Source organism: Schistocerca serialis, chromosome 2 (genome assembly GCF_023864345.2).
Source record: "Schistocerca serialis cubense isolate TAMUIC-IGC-003099 chromosome 2, iqSchSeri2.2, whole genome shotgun sequence".
NCBI lineage: Eukaryota > Metazoa > Arthropoda > Insecta > Orthoptera > Acrididae > Schistocerca > Schistocerca serialis.
The window spans coordinates 1,152,458,716-1,152,479,400 of record NC_064639.1 but is presented as its reverse complement, the minus strand read 5'-3'; the positions used below and the strand labels follow the sequence as shown (position 1 = coordinate 1,152,479,400).

General features: G+C 41.8%; 1 protein-coding gene across 2 annotated transcripts in view; it reads right to left on the bottom strand.

Annotated features, from left to right (window-relative positions):
• LOC126456729 (androgen-dependent TFPI-regulating protein-like) overlaps window positions 1-20,685 on the bottom strand; it is a 211,502-nt gene that overhangs the window by 161,200 nt on the left and 29,617 nt on the right. The window contains exon 1 of one of the 2 annotated variants that reach the window (XM_050092473.1): window positions 4,023-4,274. The exons of the other annotated variant lie outside the window; for it this stretch is intronic. Coding sequence (XP_049948430.1) covers window positions 4,023-4,187 — 165 coding nt within the window. The 5' untranslated portion in view covers window positions 4,188-4,274. Of the gene's footprint in view, window positions 1-4,022; window positions 4,275-20,685 lie in introns of those variants that run through there. 2 annotated transcript variants of the gene reach the window in all.

The window sequence follows — 20,685 nt, the reverse complement described above, 5'->3', positions numbered from 1 at the left end:
AGAAAATATTTACACAACGCCGTTGGAAAAAATAAAATCTAAATGTTAAGAAAAACTGCAAAAGAGGTGTTATTCAGACTGCAGAAGAAACTGTTCCTCTTAAAAATAAAGGAAAAATTTCTGGAGGAATGATGATTGTGATGAGCTAATTACAGGGAGACAGCGAGCCTGGAATATCTGAAACGAAAATAAAATTGATCAGAAAAAGGAAAATTTTATAGAAGTAAGGAAACGTGCATCAAAAGGTCTCAAGAAAACCGAAGTACAACATATAAAAGATAATCTAAGGTAAATTGTATCATAATTGAAGCATAACGACACAAGGGGCTTTTACAAGACATTCAAAGATAGTGTAAAGAAGAACACACTACCAAGTTTAAGGTTCATAGATCCAAAAACACAAAAGACTGCATATAATAGCATATAATAAAACTGAGAACTGCAGAATGAGTGCAAACTACTTCAAAGAACTGCAGAACTGCGACCCACCAAAAGAAGAATTTCATTTTGATAACTTAATCCAAATACAACCAGACTCAAAGCCGCCAACAAAAGAGGAAATCAGAAAAAACATAAAACTGAAAACAAGACAATTCCAGGAGAAAATAATATTTGTTGCTGAATTGTGGAAGCACTCTAGTGACAACCTTATTCTATGTCTAACAGCAATCATGAATTAGATTTGGATAGCAAATAGCTTACCACCAGAATGGACATCGGCATTAGTAAATCCACTACACAAAAAGGATAGAAAAGTGTTCCTAACAATCATAGAGTGATCTCCCTCTCGCTAGTGACGTATGAGATCTTTCCCAGGGCGCCTTTAAAGAGAGATGAAGGAACACTCGGTCCACAACAAGGAGAACATCAAGCAGGATTTAGGAAGGGAACGTCTTGCGCACAGTAAATACTAGACCTAAAGAACATAATATGAATGAGAAACTGGAAATATGTAATACCGTTTGTACAGTTTAAAAAGGCATGATAAGGAATTGATACAAATGCAATAATCAGCATCATGAAGGAATTCAGACTCGACAATAAAACAACGAAACTAACAGAATAAACATCATCAAAAGCAACACCGAAAGCTAAAATTCTAGGGGAAATGTCAAAACCTTTTGAAATGAAATCAGGAGTAAGACAGGGAGATGCTTTTCAACTGCGCGCTAGAGAAGATAGTGTGAGAAAGGAGGAAGGATATCAATACTAAATGTGTTCAACTAGGAAGAAACTGAAATAGTATCATCATATATTGTCTAGCTTTTGCAGATAACATGGAATTAATTACTGACTCTCTGGAAAGTGCGAAAGAACGAATCACATAACTATAGAAAAAAGCAGACAAAATAGGACTAAAAATATCATTTGAAAAAACCCACACTTCATGACAAATATCAATGATGCCCTCCAAATCTTAAAGTTCATAACAACACAGCACCCAAAACAAACTGTCTTCAACGCCTAGGAGAACGGATAATAAGGAATGCTAAAGAAAAGATAGCTATAGAAAAAATATATATAAAAAAGTGTTTGTCCTGCAACACAAAACTAAGACACTATCTACAGACGAACGGTCTGAAACGCTTTATGCGGCAGACACACTTAAAATAACAAAATTTGGGGATCTTGGAAAACTGGAAAAGGCGAAAAAATTCTAAGGAAAATACTTGAATTTAGAAGTAGTAGTAATGTTGAATACAAATTAAGAACAAACAAAGCTCTATTTGAAAACGCAAAAGCTAACAGATGTAATGAAGAAAAGAAGTTAACAGTTTTATGGATACATGTACTGAATGGGAAATATCAGACCAACCAAGCAGACCTTGAACTTACTAAACAGTTAAAAATAAAAAACCACAGGGTTTAGTGAAACTGACAAAGATACGAAGCGACATAACAGGTATTAGATCTTCAAAATTGTTTCTATCGTTTAGCAGTACGTGGCTGTAGCAGCAAACGGCGGTGCAGATGGTAGGTCGTAAGTGTCGTACAATAAGCTTAGGCATTTGTAAATATAGTGGCATCAAACGCAATTTGTGATTGCATCATAAAGTTATTCTAAATTGAAGAGCCAATTCTCGTCATTGGCGGTACGTTTCACTTTTCTGCTTTAACATCAAGAAATCTGCAACTGAGGCTCATAAAATGCTGGGCAAGACCTATAGCGAGGCATTGTTGGTGAAATACCGTGTAGAGAATGGTTTCAATTCTTCAGGAACTATGATTTTGCCGTCAGAGGCCGGCACGACGGTGGAAGAGAGAAGGTTTCTGAAGCTACTGCAACAGACGGAAACAATCGCAGCATGCCGCTATCGAAAGCAGTTGATAACTTCAACTTTTATAGTCCTGTCTTCCTCAGTTACGTGTAATATTACGGTATATTAATAATTTTTACTTATGGACCGTCTGACAGCAACTGAATAAAACACAATTTTAGTGCCATACGCGTTTCGCCTTTATTTTCTGCAAGGCATCATCAGTGGCAGGTTGCGTGGACAGTTTCCTACATATTACGCTCCTGTTGCATTTTTGGTGTTCTTCTTCTTATGAACGCCAATTTGCGGTTTTTTCCCCAATTCCACAACACTATGCACTGAACGCTTGTTTTAAAAAGTTGATTACGTCTGAGCCGAACACTAAAAGACAGACAGCCACAATACAGCGATAGACAAGAAAAGTTGACTTTGCAGCGTGACAATGCTCAACCGCATGTCGCAAAATCCATCAAAACATACTTGGAAACGTTGAAATGGGAAGTACTACCCCACCCGCCGTGTTCTCCAGACGTTGTTTCTCCTTCTGACTACCGCCTTTTTCAGTCAGTGGACACGGCCTGACTGACCAGCACTTCCGATTGTATAAGTAAGTGAAAAATTGGATCGATTCATGGATCTCCTCATGGGGTTCGTATGCTGCACGAAGTAGGGGAGAAACGAGTGACCAGCGAGGCCGATTCTTTGAAACGTAAGTTTTTTCTAATTTTCTCACAATAAAGTCTCAAACATCGAGAAGAAATGGCGGACGCAAACTTGTAGACTTAATAACAGAATACTTTTTAGAGAGGCAACACAAAATTCAGGATTTAAGGAAAGAAAGAGATCTGCAAAAGGAAGGAATTCGATCCACAAAAAGAAGGAACGGCGATCTCGAAGGATGAAGGAGGTCAGGGAGAAACGAAAATTAAACACACAGAGGTGAAACTAAAGTTGATTTATCGTATCCTCGAAAAGGGCTATTCGAATAAATTAGTAAATATACATGTCATTGTACGTAGTGTACCTTAACTTGAAAAATAGGCGAAACTGTACTAATTTCGGGGGCAAAGTCTACCACCGTAGAGCTTTTTCAGCACTGTCTCTGCTTTAAAGTAAAATGAACTTTTAATATCTACGTAGACGCAAGTTACGAACATGACAGCCGGCCGAAGTGGCCGTGCGGTTAAAGGCGCTGCAGTCTGGAACCGCAAGACCGCTACGGTCGCAGGTTCGAATCCTGCCTCGGGCATGGATGTTTTTGATGTCCTTAGGTTAGTTAGGTTTAACTAGATCTAAGTTCTAGGGGACTGGTGACCTCAGCAGTTGAGTCCCATAGTGCTCAGAGCCATAGTGCTCAGAGCCACGAACATGACATCTGTAGTAGAATACTTACTATTTTGTGTATTTAAGAGAAAGCAGTCAAAAGCATGTGATCTGAGAGATGGGTGGTAGAACTAGGAGACATCTTAAGTAAGGTACTACTGAACGTCGACAAAAGCTGTACAGAACGACGAACTTAGTGATGCTCTAAAAGAAGATAGGAGAAATAAGTCAATGAAGAAAGACCATGTTTCACATGACATTTGCTAATGCACTGAAGGGAAAAACTACAGAGTGGCGAAGCTTCCAGTATCTATCACATATTACTGACATAGCTGTTCGTAAGAAGTGTATAGGTAAGGAGAATAACAAGTGATAGGATGGACTGTTGGCGAACGCCGTCAAAATCGGTCGAAGCACAAATGGATGAGTAAAATATAGTACCTGATTCCAGACGGATACGTATTCCAGAGAATAGCAGGCAGAGAAAGACCATACGTCCACGCCGTCCTGTATCATCCAGCACACAATTTCGGCGAGTCCCACGTAAATCGCCAGGCTGTAGCCAGCGCAGCCGAAGTGGAAGAGAAGTGCTGGAGATAACGCCATGGAGAACGGCGGCGGTGCACGTTCGGCGTACAAGCGTCGTGAACTGTGGGCACAACTTCCAGCTGTTCCGCTCAGAATTTGTACACGTATCTCCTAACCTGACTGAGGCAAACACTCAGTGTCGTATTTGCTTCTGTTGCGCGCTGAGGCAACCTCTCGGAGATAACAGAGCATCCTGTGGCATTCAGCAGGACTGTGCTGGACTGAGATAGCACACCCCCCATTGGGAATGATACGAGAAACATCGTCGACTAGCAATGCATCAGGCGCCCAACCTAGACCTTATTCTATTCGCTTTAGATCCCATACCGTGGCATGACGTAGTACAGAGGATATGAAAAGCTATGCGAGCCAAAAAAAAAGTGTTAAACAAGACAAGGGACACTTAAGTGTTTTTCTAATTTTATCTGCTGTAATAATTATTTTGTAATGAAATACTGTATACTGATTTTAACTGTGTCATTTTCGTATTGAGACTGGAAATGGTAATTAATTAATCGGAAAAAGAAGTCATTTGTCACAATTTCCTTCTGTGACTCTTGGAATAAACATTTATTTTACAGCTACGATCTTTCATTACTCTAACCATTTTGTTTTATATATTCGATGTCCTGGAATGGTAATATCTAGGTTCCCTGTTCTTTATGCCGGCCGCTGTGGCCGAGCGGTTCTAGGCACTTTAGTCCGGAACCACGCTGCTGCTACGGTCGCAGGTTCGAACCCTGCCTCGGCCATGGATGTGTGTGATGTCCTTAGGTTAGTTAGATTTAAGTAGTTCTAAGTTCTAGGGGACTGATGACCTGAGATGTTAAGTCCCATAGTCCTTAGAGCCATTTGAACCATTTTTGTACTTTATGCAAAAACAATTGGTGCTTCTTTTCACAGAAGAGGTACATATTTTCCTATTTTAACTGTGCTGCTTACGACAAATTAACTCTCGTCATTTTTACTTACTATATCAATGTTACCATTATTCAGCACAGAAGAGGAATTCGTGGCCAGCGGCGTCAAACCAGTTTGAAATATACGTACACACACACACACACAAACACACACACACACACACATATATATATATATGTGTAAATGTAAAATTGTTACCTTCTGAAGAAGACAAATTTATATTTGTCGAAACCTAGGTAAAGAATTTCTTTATCCATTGTAACTGGTCGGCTGTATATATATATATATATATATATATATATATATATATATATATATATATATATATATATATGCCGGCCGCACCGCCGCCGTTCTCCATGGCGTTATCTCCAGCACTTCTCTTCCACTTCGGCTGCGCTGGCCACAGCCTGGCGATTTACGTGGGACTCGCAGAAATTGTGTACTGGATGAATATATATATATATATATCAGTTGCAATGGATAAAGAAATTCTTTACCTAGGTTTCGACAAATATAAATTTGTCTTCTTCAGAAGGTAACAATTTTAATTTGTGAGCTCTGCAAGATCCATGAGATATTTTGTATTAACGTGACAAACACTAACTCTAGGGCTATATTTTATTTTTGACACACGGATCTATGCCGACAATTCTAAAAACGGCGATGGTTCATTAGTCCTTATTAATGTAAAATTGTTACCTTCTGAAGAAGACAAATTTATATTTGTCTAAACCTAGTTAAAGAATTTCTTTATCCATTGCAACTGGTCGGCTGTTTATAATTTTATTACGTGAAACCGTTGCTGTTGTGCAGCTTTGTCCGGGTCTGCTCAAAAATGGTTCTAATGGCTCTGAGCACAATGGGACTTAACATCTGAGGTCATCAGTCCCCTAGAACTTAGAACTACTTAAACCTAACCAACCTAAGGACATCACACAACACCCATGCCCGAGGCAGGATTCGAACCTGTGATCGTAGCAGCAGCGTGGTTCCGGACCGAAGCACCTAGAACCGCTCGGCCACAGCCCGGGTTTGCCGAGCGCTGTTGGCAAGCGGGGTGAACCAAGTCCTTGTGAGGCAAACTGAGGAGCTACTTGACTAAAGTAGCGGCTACGGGCAAGAAAACTGAACGACGTGCTAACCGCGTGCCCCTTCATATGAGCATCCAGTGACGCCTTCGGACTAAGGTTGACACTGCGGTCGGTCGGTACTGTTGGGTCTTCAACGCCTGTTCGGACTGATTTTCTTTATGGGATTTTTATAAGAAACTTTTACTACTTAGTTTCACTTCACACATTGTAATAGTATTTTTAAATTTTTATTCATACTTAATTTTAAAATAGTCCCTGAAGCATTTGTTGGATGTTAATTTAGGTCTTCAATTTTTTTTTCCAAATTTAGCAATAGCTTTACTGACACCACGTGCAGTGCATACTTTGCTGTATAATTTTCTGTCCTGTATACGTGGAAAATACAGTTAACAGGCATTCAAAATAATTGTTATACATGTGTGTAACTTTTGTAGTACACTCATTCTCATAAATGAAGGATAACTGCAGAATGTGGTGCCACACAACGTGGCACTACACAAAACTGGCGCTGACAGCATAGGCGTATAGGGAACACACACGACACAAATCTGTAAGTACAAGGTATTGGTGATAAGTTGAGAAAACCGTCCCGAATCACATGTGCTACAAAACGCCACTGTTTCCTGCGCATGTACCCCGACATCAATATGGGATATGATCACCATGCACACGTACACAGGCCGTACAACAGGTTAGCATACTCTGGATCAGGTGGTCGAGCAGATGCTTGGGTATAGCCTCCCATTCTTGCACCAGTGCCTGTCGGAGCTCCTGAAGTGTCGTAGGGGTTTGAAGACGTGCAGCGATACGTCGAACGAGAGCATCCCAGACGTGCTCTATGGGGTTTAGGTCTAGAGAACAGGCAGGCCACTCCATTCGCTTGGTATCTTCTGTTTCAAGGTACTCCTCCACGATGGCAACTCGGTGGGGCCGTGCGTTATCATCCATCAGGAGGAAGCTGGACCCACAGCATCCCTGAAAAGGCGGACATACTGGTGCAAAATGACGCCCCCATACACTTCACCTGCTACAGTTCCTCTATCGAAGACCTGCAGGGGTGTACATGCACCAATCATAATCCCACCCTACACCATCAAATCACGACTATCATACAGGTCCCTTTCAAGGACATTAAGAGGTTGGTATCTGGTTCCTGGTTCACGCCGGCCAGAATAACTGTTCAGACTATACCTGAACTCGTCCGTCAACATAACCTGGTACCACTGTTCCAGTAACCATGTACTGTGTTCTTGACACCAGGATTTACGGGCTTTCCTGTGACCAAAGGTCAGTGGAATGCACCTTGCAGGTCTCCAGGCGAAGACACCATGTTTGTTCAGTCGTCTGTAGGCTGTGTGTCTGGAGACAACTGTTCCAGTGGCTGCGGTAAGGTCCCGAGCAAGGTTACCTGCAGTACTCCGTGGCCGTCTGCGGTCACTGATGGTGAGATATCGGTCTTCTTGTGGTGTTGCACACTGTGGACGTCCCCTAGTGTAGCGCTTGGACACGTTTCCTGTCTGCTGGAACCGTTGCCATAATCTTGAGATCACACTTCATGGCACACGGAGGGCCCGTGCTACAACCTGCTGTGTTTGACCAGCCTCCAGTCGCCCTGGTATTCTACCCCTCATAAACACATGAATATGTGTTCTTTGAGCCATTCTCGACACACAGTCACCATTAGCACGTCTGAAAACGTCTGCACTGTACTCTGACATGCACCAGCACCCCTCTGCGCATGTGGACTGCTGCCAGCGCCACCGTGCGACGACTGCAGGTCACATGCACCGCATGGTCATACCCTGAGGTGACTTAAACCCGCAAACCTCCCACCAGAGCGTTGTTCCACCATGTATCAGCATTATCCTTAATTTATGAGCAAGAGTGTACAATTGCGTCTTACAGTCTGGTATACAGTTTAGTTTATACCGATCTTCTCTTTAAGTTTCTTAATGTCCTTATCTTTTACTCTCCGTTATACATACACTTGTCTTTTTATCAGAATTTCAGATATAACTTCTCTCATGTCTCTAAGTAATGCAGCATTGCGAAGGAAAAAGCGCAATGACTCCCATATATAAAAAGGGTAAAAGAACGAACGAGCATAATTACAGATCAGTATCCTTTACATCGTTTTTCTGTAGAATTCTTGAGCATAACTTGCGTCCGATTATAATAAATTTCCCTGGAACACAAAATCTTCTGCCCCATACCAGCACGGGTTTGGAAAGGTCCTCTTGGTGCGAAACACGGCTTGCTGTTTTCTCACATGATATCTTACAAACCATGGGTGGAGGAAAACAGACAGATTCCATATTCGTAGATTTCTCGGAAAGCGTATGGCACAGTGTTCCACTACTGATTGTTAACGAAGGTCCAAGCACACGAATAAGGTTCACAGATGTGTGAGTGGCTCGGAAACTTATTAGGTAATAGAGCACAGTACATTGTCCTCGATGCGATCGCTATTTTTCTCTATACAAGAAAATGAACTGAAGGACAGGATGAGCAGAAATTCTCGGCTGTTTGCTGATGGCGCTATGGTGTGCGGAAAGGTGTCGTCGTTAAGTGACTGTAGGAGGACGCAAGAGGACTTGGACATTAGTTTGTAGTTGGTGTGACGAATGACAGCTTGCTCTAAATGTCGAAAAATGCAAATGAATGCGGATGAGTAGGAAAAACAATTCTACAACCTTCCAGCGCAGCATTAGCTCGACACAATCATGTCGTTTAAATATCTAGACGTGACGTTGCAGCCGGCCGAAGTGGCCGTGCGGTTAAAGTCACTGCAGTCTGGAACTGCAAGACCGCTACGGTCACAGGTTCGAATCCTGCCTCGGGCATGGATGCTTGTGATGTCCTTAGGTTAGTTAGGTTTAAGTAGTTCTAAGTTCTAGGGGACTAATGACCTCAGCAGTTGAGTTCCATAGTGCTCAGAGCCATTTGAACCATTTTTCGTAACGTTGCAGAGCGATAAGAGACGGAAAAAGCACGTAAGGACAGTGGTAGGGAAGATGAATGGTAGACTTCGGTTTATTGAAAGAATATTCGGGAAGTGTAACTAATCTATAAAGGAGAACCAGTACAGAACGATAGTACGACCGATTCTTGAGCACTGCTCGAGTGTTTGGGATCCTCACCAGGTCGGAATAAAGGAAGACATCGAAGAAATTCAGGAAAGTTCTTTTCATGAGGCACTATTTAGAGAACCTGCATCACTAAAAATGAAGACTGAACTGCGGTACTACTCAGTTGTTTAGAAGATAAAAAATTACAATCTCACCACAGTTATTTAAAGGAAATAAGAAGCCCGGGATCACCTGTGATGGACGAGCTTGTGATTGTTTTACAATTTTAAAATGACTCAAAACAGAATTTATTATAAACCTCAATTCGGACATTTGCACTCTTCCTGATGCAATATACAAATCTTCACTTTAACTGAATTACATGAACACGAATAATCGCAGGAGAGCTTCTGTAAAGTTTGGAAGGTAGGAGACGACGTACTGGCAGAAGTAAAACTGTGGGTACCGGGGGTGGGTCGTGCTTTGGTAGCTCAGTTGGTAGAGCACTTGCCCGCGAAAGGCAAAGGTCCCGAGTTCGAGTCTCGGTCGGGCACACAGTTTTAATCTGCCAGGAAGTTTCACGAATAAGAATCATATTTTGCGTCCGCAACCAAAGTCATAGATAGTAGCTACGGTGAATAATCAACCATAAACAATCGTTCTTATTTAACCATATCTCAAAGGACTATTAACACTACACACTTCCAACGAAAGGTTACACAGCCACATAATACCACAACTTCATCAAAAGACAAAGATATTAAAGCGTAATAAAACTGAACTGTCCTCATAAAGGTCCACAGTGAAACATGCTTATACTAATAAATGCAAAGTGGGACAATCAAGGTCGCAAACTGGCACACAGGAAAATTAACAAGTTGGACATTCATTGAAGATACACAAATGATTATCATAAGTGTTAAATAACAATGGCTAGTAATAATTCAACCAGTAAAGTAACTTACAGAAACGCTGATATTAACGAAGTGGCCTCACTTAACTTTAGAGAACAGCGTTAATGCCCCCAGCAGAATTTGAAGCAATAACGCTACGGCCGGCAGGCAATACGAGCGTTCACTCCCCACGGCTTGTGCACGGGCTCACTAGCAGGTGGTATATATATTTGTATATAGTCCGACCGGCCTTACAATGGGCAGTCCTGACAAGTATCCATAACCGCACCTGCGCCAGGGAACGAGCAGACTTAACAAATGGCCTGCAGCACAAATAGATTGCAATGAAAACAAGGGCAAATCACAGCCACACTGGAATATATAATAAGCATGGCCCCAAATTCTTATGGAGCAATACTCTACCATTACCCGTCTTCCAGTAAATTAGCAGTAAACTCAGAGATCACTTCCAGTCGCCTTAAAGCACTTTCAACATTAAATAAACATACCATATCCTGCCGTGACAAATATTAAACCATTAATTCTACGGCTGCCGGGCGCGTACACAACGGAAACCAGTCCCCAAGCGGTCAATATGTCCTAAAACAAGTTAAAACTTGCATAGAAACCACTTAAAAAAGCAAACTCCACGGATGATGAGAAACGAAATGAGGATCACCAGCCTCCTTAAAATAGCCCCTGTGGAGCGCCACGTTCAGAACCATCTCCGGCAGCAGTCTTCTTAGTTAAACACAGAATAAAAGTCATACGTAACTTGGAACTTGCAAATTATGAGCTGGGAAGCTGTTCAGCGTGAGACAACGAACCCACCACAGTTTTGCACATCAAGGCGCCCATGATCGGCACCGTACATCCGGCGCCACAAAAGACAAGGACGGCGAGCACGGCGAGGCCCATGCACAACGGTTAGGGACACCGGCTTGTTTTCAACACAAGTTGGCTCGTTGAACGCCGACTGGAGACTCTCTCGTGACACGTTCACCCGGAAAACCCGCCGGGGGGGAGCAGTCAAAGATAGCAGGACAGCCGAATATCGATATCAGCGATGCAAGTAGAACACCCTAGCGCCACCCGGCGCGGCTCGAAGACATTAAAAGCCGATTTAATGTCTTCATTTGTTGTGAGTAGCTGCTGCATTTGACATAATTATGGTGTTCATAACTGTTCTGTCTGAGTTAAACTATGTACCTTGGATTTCGAAAAATGTATGCTCTAAGATGGTTCTACTTACGCAGAAGTAACAAAATGCTTGGACATGGGCGTGAGGAAAGTCTGCAAGGCATGTGAAGAAACTGGGTCAACGAAAACTGACAGAAAACCAATACTGAGCGATCAAGACTGTCGTAGGATCTGCCCTCTTCATCGGCGTACAGCGCAAGATGTAAATGTCATCTTGAAAAGTCAGGGTTCAAGTTTCAGATCGAACGGTCAGACAAAAACTTTCTAAAAATTATTTGCGGGAAGGACTCCAAGGAATAAGCCTTGTCTGAACAAAATGCAGAGAGAGAAACATATGCACTGGATTTTAGTACACGGAATGGTAGTGTGAATTCTTGCACGTCTCCACTGTCATTTGCACCTACAAATCTTTGATCCTTCCCATCCTCTGTTATGTGAATGTTGAATGAATCTCCACCCCATCCAAATTCTATCAGTCCTGAAACACTATGTATTTCGCCTCACTTTCCACATCCGTTTACCTTGCTCCACAAGGATCCTTTACCATCTCATCAAATTCCTTCTCATTCACCCTGAACACCTCCGAACAATCTACACCATCCTCAAACCATTCTCCAACAATCCTATTGTTTCCACTCTACTTTCCAACCCTCATACACCAAAGCCAAATACTATAGAAACCGATTAAAAAGCTAAGGTTTTGCAGTTAGTATAGTTCTGCGGGCTGAGAGTGAAAAACTGAATGGGCAAATATTTAGCATAGAATTTAGTTTGAGCTTAATCTACAAAAGAATATAAAGTGATGAAGTATAAACATTAGTGACATCACAAGTATTTAAAATTTTGCAATATTCATTGCAAAAAGTAAAAGATACGGGAATGCCTCATTCAATTCCTTCCATGTCGACTCCACTGGGACGGGATAATAAATTAGTCGGACAAAGATACGAAGAGAAAGCAGAGGATTATTCAGCCATTTTTCGACGTGACCATCCTAGCAATCATCTAATTTCGGAAATCACGAAACTTCTGTATTGTTGTGAACTGGCACAAATTTGAACTTCACTCTTCCTGAATGCTAGTTAAGTGGCATTGAACGAATTGAAGGGGTCGCCGGAAGAAAGTGCTAATCCTCAACTTAGTAAGGATAAGTCTGATCACGCTGTGTCTTACATTCAAGTGCACCACGTGCTGGCATCAAGCAGTTACATTTATACCGCTATAAAAAAAGTATGAAGAGTTGTCATCTGTTTAAATCGGTTTGATTTATTGCATTTATGTTTTTTATTTCCCTTTAATCAATCAGTTTGAAAATCCGCTCTTGTGGACTAGTGCTTTCTTGCGCAGACCCCCTTAATTCTGTTACTTAGTAAGTAACATTACACACCAGGGCACTATGAGCATGTAGTTGAAAAATATTTCCTTGATCAAAAGAAGTCAAATGGTATCAAGTGACGGCAAATTCGCAGATTTTCCGGTGAATTTTATTAATTGAAGTTACTCGAGCACTCAGTCGTATGGAAATGAAACGCAGACGAGACAAATATCATAGTATTAGAGGGAGATGAAATAAGATATTACGGAGGGCTACGAAGAATTAACATGAAATTCGAATTGAAAACGCATTACAAAAGAACGATTACGAAAAATTGAGTTGGAAAAATCTTACCAGAAGATAGACGCTCTACATCATGTTGCGAGATTCAAGATAGTTACCTTGATATTATAAGGGGCGATCAGGAAATTTTCTTCCGAAGGCCTTACAGTACAGAATCGGTATTCCAATCAGGCAAAATCGCCGTGAGTATTGAGGAAATCATCCCACGGACACATCATGTTGGAGATATCCTTTTGATAAAACACTTTGTCAAGCCACGTCAAGAAAACCGTAATTGCGTATTACTGATCCTCTTTCGAAGGGAATCGTCGACACTTCAATGCTAGATTCACGAGATCGAAGGAGAGGGATAGACACTATAGTGCTAAACAATTGGGATACTGACTGCATAAATGTCGATTCACAGCCGAGATGACGCGGTTCCATTTTACTCATAATGTTCCAACAACTGGCTTCTTCGTCTCCTTATGGATGGAGTCCATGCAGACAGCATACGTATTACCACTGCTCGGAGCACCTTTGGAAGGTGATTATGTAAGGTTTAGAAATACTATGCGGATAATGGAATGGAGAACTGAGCTGCAACTCCAAAAAACATACAGTTAAAGAATTCGTAAAATCCTCGAAAATCGCAAAGCAGTGACTATATATATATATATGGCAAATAAGGCTAGATGATTTGTAGGAGACTTTTAAGTTGCGAATTCAATACTGTGAGGGACGTAAATTACTGTCCAGGTTAGCGCCTAGGATGCAGCGAACTGTAGGACACTTACGTTTTGCGGGTTGCAAACTATGAAGGCACCAATCTCAGGGAACTGTAAGTTAAAGAGAAGTGATACATCACTTACGACCTGTCTCAGTTAAGCTGCCGTTTGGAAACACATAAACGTTTTGCTGCAAATGAAAGAAGGCAAATTAAGGTTTAAAATACCCTCCGCTTTGAGGACACTGGAGAAGGAGAACAAGCTGAGTTTGAAGGTAGAATGGGGAATGTAATGCACCATGTCTTACTTAAGGGAAACATTTCGGCATTTGTCATAAATTATTTACTTGAACCACGGGAAATGGACTTTGATCTGGGCCATTGCCATTCCAAATGCGTGACCACTGTGCTAACCACTGCACTATTTCACTTGATGAGTGAATTGTTTTCAACACAAGATAACTTCTACCGATATAAAGAGAACCACTATTTACACGAAAAAAACATTTTGCTTATGAGGGTTAGACTGAAAGTAAGGTCCGATCGGTCGTGAAATGGAAAGCATTGTGAAAATAAAAAAAAATTATTTGTAACAGTGAGCTACATCTTCCAGTTTGTCATAGAAGGCATTCGCCTGTTCTTTTCATCAATCTTCTACGCTCATCTGCAGCTTTTCGTCTGTGCCAAAATGTTGTCTTCATAGCCATCAGTTCATGCCAGCAGAGATGAAACCCAGGGGGAGTCAATTACGGGCAGTATGGTGGGCGAACAAAAACTTCCCATCGAAAACGCTGCAGGAGCGTCTCCGTTGCCCCTGCAGTGTGCTGCAGAAAATTTTCATAAAGACGGAACTGTGTAACAGTTACATTGTGTGGGCTGCTTGAAATCAGGCGAAATGTGCCGCAGGCACCCATACTTAGCCGGAGACACAATTTTCTACGCATCCTTACGCGCTCACTGTGCGCTCAGAACTGAAAAGAGTGACGAGCATACTAGAAACATTGCCCAACACATCTGTGGAAGGCTTCATCGGATTTTCACTGTGGTTTCCACTTCGCACTCGACTGGACCTTGCTTTCTGAACAGCGCTCATAGTGGAAGTACAGTACTCAAACCTCAATGCGTGCCTACAGTTCTGGACATTAAATTTGCAACTCCAGGAAGGATAGCAAATAACGAAATTTTACTTACGCTGTATATTCAGTGTAGGAGGAAGAATATACTACCAAATATGTAGACAAATTGGGAGTTATACAGGGTGCGAAATATAGTACACAGAGCTGCCACTTCAAGTAGCAACAACAACTCTAACCCTTCTGAGAAGATAGTTGAACAGAAATTGGATGAGAGATAGGGAAATGTCATCTCATGGTTCTTTAGCTCTGAGTCAGGCACCATCAATAACATTGAAGGCATACCAGTCTCTCGGCAATGCAGGAGAAGATTTATTCAGTGGGCGAGGGGTCTGGAGAACATGCTAGACAGGGCAACAATTTAACAACTTCTGTTTCTAGGTAGGTTAGGAAAGCATGAGCAACAAGTGGTCTTGCGTTATCTTGCTGAAATATACGGTAATGGGGACCTGAAAGCTAGGATACAGCCACTACTAGCCTTATCATTTCATAAATGTAACGCCTGCTGTCCAGATTATCGGCTATGAGAACAAGTGGAGATTGTGTTTCGCACTCTATATCATCGTACGAGATGCTTGGCTCGTGGACGAACGCAATCTCGTAACGTTTGTTCTCCTCGGAGCCTCCTCAGTTGATTAAATCCAACCATGATGCTGTACGCAACTCTCGTACTCGTCTGAAAAGACGACATGGACCCACTCGAGCGTCCATTGCTGTCGTATGCACAGTGGTTGGAGAGCCTCTCTGTGCTCCCATGTGAAGAGAAATTGCGACTTTGGTCCGTGATGCTCCAGACATCGTTGCAGAGTCCTTGTGGATTGTTGCAGACAAGTGGCCGCGCTACACTGCACGACAGTGTTGCCAACATGTCATACCCCTCTGACGCTAATCGACTGGTGCCATTGAAATCCTGTATGGCACTGAGTGTGATCTTCGTGCACGCTTAGTTCAATATCTGACTGATTCCAGTTACCCGCCCAGCCTGATTTTGATGTATGGGAAAGGTCAGAAAAACTTAGGCTTCATAGTTCGGTCGCGTGTAACGTGGATCTGTCCACATTAGTGACGGGACTACAAATACCACAGCTCTATGCCTCGCCGTCAGTTCTCGCTGTTGTCTGAACCTTCGATAGCGCTATTGACACTGTAGTGATGACCTCGTACACTCTTACAGCTTTTGCTATGCTTTTTATTCTCCTCCCGGCTAGCCTTGCGCTTCGTAAACTCTGCCGTCATCGCCCTCAGAAACCGCCTGTTTATTACGCCCGTCTCCGTGTCATTGCCAGTGCGACTGATCACAAACTTTGTTCAGTCTATGCAGGAAAGTGTGGAAACTTCGATTCCATATTCACATGAAAGTCGTGGGATTCCAACCATCCCCGGCAGCAGTATCGCAGAACGATAAGCTAGAGTCTCGAATGCCCACACTCATGTCGTTGTCGAGTTCAGACATGTTCTGATCGACATTTGCCCTTACCCGGTGCAGGATACGGTCTTGTCATAAAATTCAAACGCGACTCATGAACGAGGAACCTGCGACGTAATCTTTCCTATACAGAGAATGTAAATGGCGTTACCCCTACCTATTTTTGCTGTTGCACAGAAATGCTATTTAGTTGCATATCCACGCATGTAGTGCACATTGCGCCAATGTGACGTTTCTAGCATTTCATGGTGTTGAAATTTTGATTGCCAGCAGTGTGTGTAGACTGTTTAACACCAGCAACATTCCCGTGCAAACAGTTTAATATTTGTGAAATATGCAGATGTATATAAGAAAATCAATAAATTTATCAGAACGTTCAGTTTAGTCACTAGAGTTTCTTCTTTTATTTTTTAATTATATTTCTTTGTTCTTTCAAAACATCAACTGCTTTAATATCAAAGTAATCAAATAGTTGCTGCTGAAATAATAAACACGTCGACATTAAAATACGACATGTAGTGGGAATTTGGTGATTATCCTACATATCTTGTTTATAACTGTTAAAGTTTCAGGATGAAGCACCTAACGTTTTTTACATCAAACAACTTAAAATTCGCTGAAGATATTTTTAATGCTATTTAACCTAAACGAGTAATGCCCGGGAGAACATGATGTAAACATATCGCGTTTCTGCAACTTCATTAGTTACCAAGACACTGGCATTCGTTTATTTATACAGAATTGTAGCACTCTTTTTACCAGGGTAGAAGCGATATAACTGTATGGATGAAGGGGTCCTCACTCTCCACTTAGTGGGGAGCGTAAACATCACGTATGACGTGCTTATGCGGCGCTAATTTCATGGATAGTGGCAGAAACATCCGGCAGGGACCCGTCAGACAGACACAATAACAGGACAATAGTCCCAATATTGGCAGACTGGAAGGACGAGCTATATTACTGAAGTTGTCACATACACATCTGATACTCTGGAGCCAAAGAAATCTCACTTCTAGAAACTAAAAAAAAAAAAAGTGTGTGAAATCTTATGGGACTTAACTTCCAAGATCATCAGTCCTTAAGCTTGCACATTACTTAAATTATCCTAAGGACAAACACACACAGCCATGCCCAAGGGAGGACTCGAACCTCCGCCGGGACCAGCCGTAGAAAGTAAAGCTAATGCTTTTATAACGGTGGCTTATGCAGTTACTACCATGCAGTTTTTATTCCATTAGCGGCTGGTCAATATTCGTGAAAACAGAGTACAACTGTCCTTACCGAATATAACCACAAAGTCTTTCGCGATGAATTTCTCGGTACACTTCAAGTGTTTATTTCGGTTGATAATCGATTGTCCGACAATATCCACAACTGTCAGCATCAGGGAAACAATATGGAGGCAAGTGTAAAGTACGTCTAACGAGCTGATTACTTAGTGATAAAACAGTCGTGAGAAATTGGGATAAACTAATATAACTCCGTTAGCGTTAGAGTTTTGACATGAGTCTTGTCTGGCTGCAATTTTTCATATAGCAGACGGAAGATACAAGGAAAGGAACACGTCTTAATTCAAGTATCACTACCTATTTTTGCTTATGTACTGTATGTCAGCCTAAATAATTACATTACAGTTTGTCTCATCTGAATATTCTAAGGAGTTTACTCATTATAATATTAACATATGTAGCTTAATGATGTACTTTTAACCAGTTTTCATCAACTTTGTCGTTTTTCGAGTAATATATTCGTTATAGAAGTAGAACGTGCTATTTGTCGTTGACAACAAGCGTCTTTATTCATTTGAGTGTTTTTATGTAAACTACAGTTTGCTTTAAACGTGCGTATATATAACTTCATGTTATGACAACAACACGATTCTGCAGTGTATGTGTTAAACTCGACAGGTACGTAAATATATAGACCAACTCATAAAGCCAACAAAATCATGTCGTTTCAGAAAATCGTAGTACTACCGTACACAAACTTCCTGACGCCGCCATCTTGTTTCATCAAACTCCAGGCTTCAGTAAAAGGCGTGCCTGACCAATCTAGTAATATATGTCTGTGAGTAATAGAGATAACTGATTAGTGCCCACTGCGATCAGAGAGTGCACTGAAGCAACCGTTGAAACGCCAGTTCAAATGGTTCAAATGGCTATGAGCACTATGGGAATTAACTGCTGAGGTCATCAGTCCCCTAGAACTTAGAACTACTTAAACCTAACTAAACTAAGGATATCACACACATCCATGTTCGAGGCAGGATTCGAACCTGCGACCGTAGCGGTCGCGCGGTTCCAGACCGTAGCGCCTAGAACCGCTCGGCCACACCGGCCGGCAAAACGCCAGTCTCAGAGTCTTTGTTTACATCACGAGATGTAACACGGGATACACTCCTGTGTAGTGTCTCAGTAACACCGCAGCATTTTATTGTTCACAAGGTCAGCATACATTCCAACATTAAGTTCACAGTGGAAGTGGAGATCGAAGGAAACCTGCCCTTTTTTGTCATTCTGTCGAGAAGTGTCCTGAGTATTGTTATACATAATAACACCGAAAGACTGTACAGGAGTACATGCTGGCGCAAATGTAATCTCTGGTCGTAATGGGCGCAACACAGTGAACTTTATAAAACCTGCATATAGGTCTCTGATCTCAGAGCGTGGAACTTCGACGTGCTTGCAGATTCTTGTCGTCAGCATAGTCCACCATGTTGTAGCTAGGCAAGAAAGCTTCCACCGGTCTGTACGTGATAAAGAATTCTTTACTTATTTCTAACTTTGAACTTTATATCAGTATGTGATGAATAGGCTGACCTGGAAGCAGAATCAAAAGGTATTATCATTTTACGCTCTAGTGACATTTCGTGGCAGCCGTGTTGTAACCAGGCAAGAAACGAAATACAAGCATCTCTCTCCGGCATGTTGAGACAGCTGGATTTCGAAAACCAGATAGTAAAGATATCGCTGTCTCTAGTACAGCCGTTAGATCTCTGTGATTCCTTTACTACTTCGGCGGCCATTTGCTTTCCTGACGTTGACAATGGTGGACATTGTCAAAAACTCTGATTTTCATCAAGAACTGATGTGACAAATACATCTAATAGTCTGCAGCTCGTGGTCGTGCGGTAGCGTTCTCGCTTCCCGGGTTCGATTCCCGGCGGGGTTAGGGATTTTCTCTACCCCGTGATGACTGGGTGTTGTGTGATGTCCTTAGGTTAGTTAGGTTTAAGTAGTTCTAAGTTCTAGGGGACTGATGACCATAGATGTTAAGTCCCATAGTGCTCACAGCCATTTGAACCATTTTTTACATCTAATACATTAAATACCTACCTTTCAGAGTCAAAAGTTTTGTTTTAGGTCTGAAATTAAATACCTTATCTTGTGAATGAAGAGAAGTTAAAGTGATTTTTAAGGTTATGATGCGTTATGGTCGAAGTGGACATAATTTATGGACATTGCGACTCTTTCATTCGGTGGAAGAGGGTGGGGTTACAGGGCGAGACTGGAGGTGAGGGGGGATGGAAAGGGGGGGGGGGAGAGGACGACATACTCCGCTACTGATATTACTGAAGTTTGTGGCCAGTGCTGTCCACCGTCTGCTACTCCAGGTTGAAGAGAACATCTCAAGTGACAATCATGCTCATAGTGTATCGGAACACAGCTTTTCAGCGATACGGTTGTTATGTTCAGTGAAAGTTCGAGCTCTTTGATAGTATACTGAGAACACAATATATCCGAGTTCTGTGGTGGTGACTTTTAGTTTCCTGAAAGAAACGGTGTTTACGAACTACTGGGGAATAGTTATTTGATGTACTGTAACTATCTCCCGTATAACTGCGTGTTTTGACTCTCACTGGGACGTCACATTGTTTGTCACAAGTCAGTGAAGTCCCCGAGACCCAGAAGAAAGTTTTCATAATCTTCTTCTCCTTTTCGTACTTATTCTGTATTCACAAACTGAACTGCTGGGCATTTGTTGTTGTTGAGGCTGTCTGAACCCAAATTCAAGACTAGAAATTCAAAAAGAGCTAAGTACCAAAATACATGTTTCAAGAAATTGAAATATAACCAATTTATTACGCGTATAAAGCCTTTACGCAAATAATACATTTGCAAATCGCATTGCAGGCCGCTGCGATCTGGTACGTAACTAGTGCGCCCGTTGTATCACAAAGAAAATGACAATTTGCAAAAACGCAACGACCATTCTTCTTGTGTTGTTTTGCAATGACTACAATAGCAAGAAAACAATAGCAAGACGACGCGGAATAAGAGTACCAAACACCATTTTCTGAGATTTTACTCGCATTTAACCACAAATGTCCTGGTAAAACTGCCTGCGTTCTTCTGGTAAATATGGTTTCATACTTACCTGGTCCTTCTTCTTCTTTCGCGATAAGCTTCAGTTTCATATTTTGGAAATAATTGACTGCTTTTCCATTTGGCAGAGCG